Source organism: Phoenix dactylifera, chromosome 4 (genome assembly GCF_009389715.1).
Source record: "Phoenix dactylifera cultivar Barhee BC4 chromosome 4, palm_55x_up_171113_PBpolish2nd_filt_p, whole genome shotgun sequence".
Taxonomy (NCBI): domain Eukaryota; kingdom Viridiplantae; phylum Streptophyta; class Magnoliopsida; order Arecales; family Arecaceae; genus Phoenix; species Phoenix dactylifera.
This window is the reverse complement of record NC_052395.1, coordinates 13,806,647-13,815,934: the sequence shown is the minus strand read 5'-3', so window position 1 is coordinate 13,815,934 and position 9,288 is coordinate 13,806,647. Positions and strand designations below refer to the sequence as shown.

Here is a 9,288-nt window from a genome sequence, read left to right as displayed (position 1 = left end):
CTCGTTGCTTGTTATCAGCCATATTGCACATGCTTTGATCGAGTCAGAGATTTGGTCGAGGTGGACCAATTGGTTATACAATGACCTACTCCAAATTCATCACTATATGGAGCTATTTCAGATGGTACCGTGAGAAGTACCAATATTGTACTGTTATGCTCAAAATTGTAGCTGTTTTGCACCTGATACAGCAAGTTGCCAGGATCCGGATTTGATTATTGAATGCCCTGTTGGACATAAATTTGTGTTCTATAACCGTGCTTACCTTGTTTTTTGTGCATTCTCATAATGATTGAAGGATCTTATTATTTGTCAGTCTACTTTGAATATCTTGGTAAGCAAGGATACTGGGGTTACTCCTGTTGTCTTCACTTTGGTTTAACCCTCAACCATGCGTTTTAATATAAGTATTTATTGCTGTCTGTCACAAGTTCATGCGCCTATCCATTTTCTAGTGCACGCCAAAGCTCAAATACTCTCTTTCTATTTGAATTTTAGCAAACTAAATATATCATATGATATTGTGAACCTCTAAGCCCTTCTTGATACTTGCCATCGTTTTGAATAATCTTTTCTCTATCTAAACTCTTAGTAGAAGCTTCATAAAACAACTTCCAGGACTTGGATTGCCATGCTCGATCGTAAACCCCATCTTTACATGATCTTAAACGTGAGAAATCGTGTAATTTTTCCTATGTCTAAGGTGAGGAGATGATAAAAGAAAGTGATCTGAGAGAATATTGATGTTTTCAAGCCATATTATTTGAGGGAAATATACATTGGCGAATGCAATAAGCCATTAGTGGTTTTGCCGGTTGACTCCTCGATCAGAAATTAATGCCGTCAACTTAAGAACATCTTTTGTTTATTAGCATGGTTATCAAACAAAATGAACAACCAAACAGAGTCAAACAACAAAACTTAATCATGGTGCCAGTTGCAGCCTCTGCATATAACGACACAAGGATTTTAGCAACAGAATCATCATGGCATCATTCTATCACTGCACTGGGGTAATGCTTGTACCCGTGATATCATCTTTACGGACCAGAAGAAGAGGGCGCTGCCACAAGGTTCACAGTCCTTGGTTGAGGTGATATCTTGTTATTTTCTGAATTCTCTAGCTTACCATCCTGACCAAGATGATGGATATCTCGGTTCATGTTTATGTCAGCCACCTCCAAGATGAATGAGAGATGAGCCTTTGAAAACGTTGCAAGAGAAGGCAACTTGGGCACGGCACCAAAGCCTCTAGCTCATCATTGTGCTCATCTAGTTTCTTTTTGCAAGCTTATCAATTCTAAAAACTTTTATGGGGACTTGAAGCCAACAACCCCACGAAAGAGCAGTGACAATTATCATACATGTATGGCTCTGCAAACATGACATTATGCCTAACGGATAAGCTATCTCATGTGTCCCATTAATTAAATTGGATGGGTTTTACCATCCCATTCTATTCAAAGAAGGGGACAAAAAAAAAAAAGGCTCTCTCGTGTCAAATTGCTCCTATGATCAAACATTTTTTCAAAAAAAGGACAGAACTCCACTGAAATTTATTGAGAAGAAAAAAATAGAATGCACAACTCCTACAATGGAGAGAACGAAATCCTACTGATTTTTGAGAAACAGAGCAGGCCTCTCTCCTCGCAGGGTGCAATTTTTTGGTGCGCGATGAGCATACCAGGGGCTTACATAAATTATAGTTCCTTAATAATAAGCTTAAATAAAGCCAACCCAATTTAATTTGGACCTGCTTGATTTCTGATGGCTGTCCAGTCTGACTCACAGGCCCTGTTTTGGACTGGGTTGGAGTTAAGCCTATCCAACATCGTTGCATATAATCTGTAGAGACCTGGCCCATTGACATACCGCAAGTGGGTTAGTCCAAATGCTAGGAGCCAACTTCGCATTCAGAATCATTATGACATATGTACTTTGGACAGTCAGGTATTCCCCGTGATCCTGCTTAGATTGCACTTCACTCATTTGGAACGATTGGACTAGTGGTTCGATGAAAGCCTGATATCTGAAGTGACTTTTGGGGTCTGGACCTTATGTGTGTGGTTATAAAATTTTACCCCATCAAAGATACTATTTGCAGAGTCCTGCTTTCGAAAAAAGGAAAATGACAGGTGCAAACATTTTATGCAAGGATTTTTTTTTTTTTTGTTGTCCTCTTAGACATCAGTGACAAATTCCTTCTAAACTGCCGATCTACTCGCTTTGGAGAACGGTGTCGATACTGAAATAATCGTCATATTACGCACAAGATATGGAGTCAATTTCTTCTGCTGCTTCTTTTTTTTTTTGTTTTTCGGTATTTGATCTTGATCGAGACGTCGGTGCCCTGCTTTGCCCTTTAAGACTCTTATGGAAGGTGCTATCCGTAGAAAAAAGATATGTTTGTATGTCGAGTTATGATATCTCAAGGATATGTTCTGAATTGAATATATCATGTAAAGATAGTCACTTCAAATAACAATGTGAAAATAATATTCATGTGACCCTTGATCTTGAGTTAATAGGCTACGAAGGTATGTGTTTTCTTGCTCTTCAACGATAAATCATCCAAGCTAACAAGTGGAAATAATAATTTTGAAGGCCAGACCTCGATAAATTTGAAAACCAAGCCCATTTAAGAAGAAAAATCACATAACCATTGTATCAACAGCATCAAGTCATCTAACGAGTTGCAATTGGTATATATCAACATATCAATAAAACAACAGCTGCAGCAGCAATGTCATCCAACATCATATTTATATAGTATTGCTATCTAGTAGAATACTAGGAACAATTTATACCAAAATGGTCGTCTTTTTAGTTAGATCTCAAGTCCAATCCAAAACCTCCTGGAAATGCACAATCCAAGAGTCAAATTCAGAATCTCTCGTTGCTGCAATTCACCTGCAAAGATAACTGCCTCTCTTTGATTACTTAACATGATAGCTCCATCCATGTTTTGCTCGTAAGAAGAGCTACACAAACCCTATTTATTGGATACCTTCTTCTCATCCCAATGAGAAAAAGAGGCACTCCACATAGGGTCCTGTGTCACTCTCAAGGTCTCTTTACATGCTTGGTCGTGGATATGCTGTGAAGCAGCAACCATGAATCATCACCATGGTGGGTTGCATCGAACATGGGAGGCTTTCAAATTGATATAAGCAACGTACGTATGGGTGCATGCACGTGCGTCGTATGCACGTGTTTCTGTGCAAATTACGCATGCACACTATTTATCATGAGCCAACGAAATTCGTCGTGCAAGGAATCCGGCTCTATAGAATCCACGACTGGGATTGTCTCCAAGGAAATCATAGGGCTCATTACCTTCCAATTGGTAGTTCTGTACACGTTCGTAGCTTTTCCACGGGCACATCACCAAAATCTTCCACACAACCCGAGAATCCGGTCAATCTCGATCTCGTCAGTGGGAGGACCGATTTTAGGAAACCGCGGAGGGTCGCCGATACATGGGAAAAGCGTGAGGTTGTGGGGACGCAAAAGAGGGACCACGTCAGATTGGTCATATCAACCGGTCCAACGGTCCGTTACACGTAAAGCCGTTTAACAGTACATCTGTCTGGGCGCCTGGCGTGGATCATAACACCGCACTGATGCTACCGGGATTGGAATGTTCGTGTCACACACCAACAAATCCAGGCTCCGACCAACTAGAAATCTCCACGTAAGGAAAAGTGACATAGATCGCGCGTTGGATTACGTGACAAGCTTCTGTGAGGCGACGTGGCATGTTGTAGTTGGTGCATTGACTGCTCGGGTGTGTGACGCACACATCGAAGCGTTGCAGCCGCCTTGGTCAAGAGAACTCGGTCATCAAGGAGGGAGAGAGATGGAAAGAGATGGAGGGGATAACTTTTGCGGATAGCTATTATTTTAGTATTATTTCCGTCGTCCGGCTCAATTACTACTCTTTTCGGGGACGATGCGAGCTCGTTGTTTGCAAGGATTGGATTTTATAGGCAGAGAGAGAGAGAGAGAGAGAGAGAGAGAGAGAGAGAGAGAGGCATCTTTTGGAAAGCGGTAGTCGCCAAAACCGATCGCTCTCGCTATCACGCACACTCTCTCACCTCCCGAGCCTCAAGAATTCCGGACGCCAATCTCTAGGTCCGGCTCCGGCCGCTGCCGGGACAAACTTTTTGACGGCGATCTCCCTGGGTCGATCAGCTGCTACACCCGTGGCGCACAACACGGTGCATCAGTGTACGTACTTCTTCAGCTCGTGTTTAAAATAACAGCCGTCATAATATTATGAACGTTTTAAGAGGGCTCTCTCGGCTCCCATTATATATCTTTACGGTGTACATGCATGGTCATGCTATGTCATGTCACTGCATTTTATACTTGGTTAGCCATCAATATATATGGTATTTTACGAGATGATGAGATCCAGCATCTTCTATAACCCAAACCTGTAACATATTGGATTTGATAATATATATATATATATATATATATATATTGTTTATCTTCCACGTGGAAGCTGGTTAATGGTTTAAGGTGGAAGTGTGAGCGGCGGTGGGTAGGGCGTAGGGGACAGCTGATCCGGTCGGGGAGAGGAGGGGTTTGGCTGTTAGAATGATGGGCTCCACCGGCCTTCGCTTTCTCTTCAACCCGAGCTCCCTTTGACTTCGGAAAGAGACGCAGTAAACAGCTCACGGAGCCGTGCCAATAGGCCAGGGAGGGATGATTAGCTACACAGTAGCCTCCGCTCCTTTTTCCTGTCGAAACTGCAGATAAATACGATCAAATAGATCGATGGATCTCCATGTTCTCTTCTCCTCTCGCTTTCATTGGTGTCAAAAGACGGGATCTTCCGCCCCTGACCAACCGGTCCAACGGTCCTTGGACCGATGATTCTGGCCCGACCCACTTTTTTGAAGCCTCCTGTAATCATGACCAATGCCGTCTCATTCTCACACATAGCCCCATTATTTTCCCAGGCTCCCAGGCCCTCGCTACCTATAATATAATAATATCCTAATCCTCCCTCTCCTTTTCTTTTACTGCTTCCTTTCTCTTTATCTTAATTATATACTGTTTCCAAGTCCCACGTATGTACTAGAGAGAGAAATGGAGAGAGAGAGAGAATCACGTGACCAAACTGGGCTAGAGGAGGTAGGACGCGGAGACTGGCACGTGCAACCCCAAGCGTGAGATCCGGTTCTCTGGGGCTGCTGGTCCTTGGTGGTGGGCTCGTCCGTGCTTGACACGTACCCGATTTTTGTGGTGGGGCCGGCAAAGCTTCGGTGTGTAGCCGGTCTTGGCTCGTTTCCGGCTGGGCGTCTCTGCGTGAATCCGCGCCTCGTGATCGGGGGAGTGTGAGATTATCTGGAAGACTGTTCCAGGAATCACGTGGGCTCTTTTGACCGCGCAACGACCAACCCCGTCGGTCTCCTCTGACCCGCATTGTGCGCTGCGCCTCCCCCCACACTGCTCTCTCTTTCTCTCTCCCTCCTTCTCCAGTGTGTCGTGATGCATCGTGCTGTTATCACGTACAGCCAGGCCAGTCATACGTCGTTGTTGTATAAGAAGTAGTGCAGAGGAACAAGGGACGGCAGCAAGCACCAACTTGGTGGCCTTGCCAATACCGAGGAATAGATAGAGAGACAGGAAGAGGGGGCGCGCAGAGAGAGAGAGAGAGAGAGAGAGAGAGAGATTAGAGAGAGAGTACACGAAGCCCAAACCACCCACCGACTGTGAGACTGAGGAGATGATCTGACCGACCAGGACTGAGCCGCGCCCCCACTGCACCACCTCGGCAGTGCACCCATCCCGGAGGATCCACTCCCTTCCCTTCCTCCACACTTCACACCTCTCTCTCTCTCTCTCTCTCTCTCTCTCTCTCTCTCTACTCTCATAACTCTATCGTCATACGACACCATTGTGCCGCTGCCGACCGGTCTTCTCCAATCTCCATAAATCCAACCATTATTTAATACCGGCTGTGCAAATAGTAATATGCTCATTTCCAGTTCTAAGCATTGTTTAAGATAAATTATTTAGTTTCTTATTCTCTCTCCTCCTCAGAGCCTTAAAACAGACAAACCCCGATCTCCCACTTCCCTAGTTCCCACACTCCATTACTAGCATTTTTTTGTTCCCGAGCCACCATCAATCTATTCCATCAACCCGGCTGTGCCTTGTTTGCTTGGCCGACTGCATAAAACCACATTATATTTGCAGACGCGCTGTAGCTCGCAGTTGCCCTCGTCCTTTCCCATCCCGATGCCCTTCTAGCACGTGCTCCCATCTGCGTTTTTAAAAGCCGCCCCAACTGATTTTTTCTCTCCCCGATCCCATCCCTTACGGAGTTATATTCTCCTCCAAAGCCTTAGTATAGCGGCTCTCTCGCCTTAGAACTATGCGACACCAATGCGGCCAGCATAGCGGCGGGGGTATCTCGGCGCCGTGCTCTTGTGGCTTCCTCTGCCAAGCTTGCGCCGGGAGTGGCAGCACCTCCTTCTCTATTCTATTCTCAGGAAAGCAATCATCCATGGATGAGGTATTCGATTCCGGATATCCTATCCCGTCCTCCTCCTCGGTAGACTGCACCCTATCTCTCGGCACGCCATCCACCCGCGACACCGACACCCTCAAGCCCTCACCGTCATCTAATCTCAACCAGCGGCCGTCTGGCGTGTCCAGCTTGTGCTGGGATATCCTGTCTCAGTCCAGCAAGCAACCATCCATGGCTTCTGGTGGAGTCAATGGATCGACCAATTGCTCCAACCTCGGCGCCGACCCCGTCCTCCTCGCCCGTAGGTGCGCCAACTGCGACACCACCTCCACCCCCCTCTGGCGCAACGGCCCCCGGGGGCCCAAGGTAACGTTAACCAACTCCGTTAGTCGGCATATCATAGCGGCGTACAAATGAATACCTTTATGTACTGACTAGTTTTATCCGGAATATAGTCACTGTGTAACGCGTGCGGGATCCGTTACAAGAAGGAGGAGCGGCGGGCGGCGGCATCGACGGCGTCGCCGATTTCATCGGTAGTGACGGCAGCGGCAGAACAAACGGGGATTGGGTATGCGTACGAGCGGCGGCAGCAGCAGCAGCAGCAGCAGCAGCCATGGAGTTGTTACGGCTCGATGGTAACGGCGTCAAAGAGTCCGACTATCAAGACGTATGGCGACGCGATGGACGAGGGGGAGGCGCCCTACCTCCCCTGGCGGCTCAACGTGATCCCTTCGGCCCAGTTCCCGGTCCGGGACGTGCCCAGCCTCTTCTGATGTAATTAGAGCTAGATCGATGTAGCCTTTAGTTAATAGTTAATTTCCTCTGTTACCTTGAACGTGCATGGTATCAAAGTCGAGCCACATGATGATGTAATATTCACGGTGGATGATAATAGTTTTATTTTGTTGGTTAAAGGATAAGTTTTTTTAAATTGTTAATAAGTGGGATTTGTTTGAATTAAATATTTGAATATTGTTGTAGAATTTTGGTGGATGGGGAGGGGGTGATTGGATGTATCGTTGACAGGGTGCAGAGCGGGGTAGGACTGGTGGAGTATAATACGAGGGAACGTTAAAAAGCTTGTTATAATGAGAGGAGGAGGCGTAGGGAGAGAAATGCAATCACAGGAGGGGGGCGTACAGCAACGTCCTTATTGGGGTTGCTGTGAGTTTGCTTTCACTGGTGTTACACAAGTGCCTCACGCTGTCACGCACCACCTCAGGTCGGAAGTCCGGAACTTGTTCCTTTATCGCTTGTGTGCTCCTCGAGATTCCTCCCTCTCTCTCTGTCTCTCTCGTGTTGGTGATATCATGGTGCTGGTTAAGAATTGCAACGGAATTCCAGCAAAAAATAAAAAAAGAATTGCAACGGAACGTGAATATGGCAACAAAAAACACGTGGCGGATCTAGATCCTTAGATGCCATTGCAGGCCAGGTGCACAAAAGGGATCTGGCTGGTGCGGATAATTGCATGGCCAAGTTGGATGATCATGTGAAATGGAAGGTAACACCACAGAAAAAGAGAAAAAAGCCGGCGTTTGAATGCCGATGGTAGGAAGATGCATCGAAAAGTTTCGCTCTCATGCCAAAGCCTCCGTCTTCCTCCTCTTCAGCACTGCCCTAGCCTCCGTCTTCCTCCTCTCCACCGCGGACCGTCCAACTCCAACCTCCTCTTCGGCGTTGACCAACCGACCCCAACTCCCTCTGCGCGAGGTATTTTTCTCCTCCTCCCTCCTCTCCCTCCTTCTCCCTTGTTCTCCTCCTCCTTCGTGTATTCATGGGTTTTTTTTCCTTCTTTAATTTGTTCTCTTGCCCTCAATCCTTGATTGAGCTTCACCTCCGTCCGAGGATCTTCTCCTCCTCTCTCCTCTCCGGCGTCGAACGACCGGCCCCAAGTCCGATTGAGGTCCTCCTCCGCCCGAGGTATTGCACTATGCATCTTCAATTGCTTTTGGTGTTCTTATATCTACAAGAATAGGAGCTATAATGTAATATTGAATTAGTTGTTCAAAATCTGCTTGATTTGTTAGCGTAAAATCTTTTGAATTTTAACCTGTTACCTACCTCTATCCCTAAATTTATAACCCTTGTATGGCATGAATTTGTATCCCTAATTTTTTCTCTTTGTACTGCATTAGAAGCACACTCCACGGTAATCGGGCTATTTTAAAATTTAAAACATTATTATTAGAACAGGATGCAAAGCAATAATTTGTTTCATGGCTGATGAGAATAACCGGTGGAAGGTGACTCGATTAGTTGCCGAGCACAATCACGCCTTGATCAGTCGTCAAGCACATTCACATGAGAGATACTATGTTTGTGTTGGAAGGTTGATGAATTTTCTAAGATGGCATCTGGAGGATATTGAATTTTCTGGTTGTTTATGGAACTTATTTTGTTTATATTCCTGTAATAAGCTTCACTAATTTAATGATTATGATTAAGTTTGCAGGCATGGTAACTAATGCGTTTGTTTATCAATTCAGATAAAACTGCAGTATTATAGTTGTACTTGTCATTTTAGCGGAAGATTTTCTTTCACCTCTCCTGCTTTTTCTTTCCTCCTAAGGGTTCGCTTTAGTAGGTAGAGAGAAATTGCTCTAAGAAAAGAAAATGATATCTAATTTTCTCACCTGAAGTTATTCCAATGTAAGTTGTGTCATCAAGCTTGCTTTGTTTTGAGGAGGATTTGTGGTAGGCATAGTGAACGTGTTTTATATGATTCTTCTGTAGAATAATTGTTTAGTGATATGGCATTGAGAAGTCGCAAGTTAAATGATTTAACATTCTGTATT

At 45.2% G+C, this 9,288-nt stretch overlaps 1 protein-coding gene across 1 annotated transcript; it reads left to right on the top strand.

Annotated features, from left to right (window-relative positions):
- The first annotated feature begins 5,463 nt into the window (after positions 1-5,463).
- Positions 5,464-7,431, top strand: LOC103718380 (GATA transcription factor 19-like). The gene is made up of 2 exons (XM_008807171.4): positions 5,464-6,853; positions 6,943-7,431. The coding sequence occupies exons 1-2, from the start codon at positions 6,392-6,394 to the stop codon at positions 7,261-7,263; spliced, it is 783 nt and encodes a 260-aa protein (XP_008805393.2). The 5' UTR covers positions 5,464-6,391; the 3' UTR covers positions 7,264-7,431.
- Positions 7,432-9,288: the final 1,857 nt, after the last annotated feature.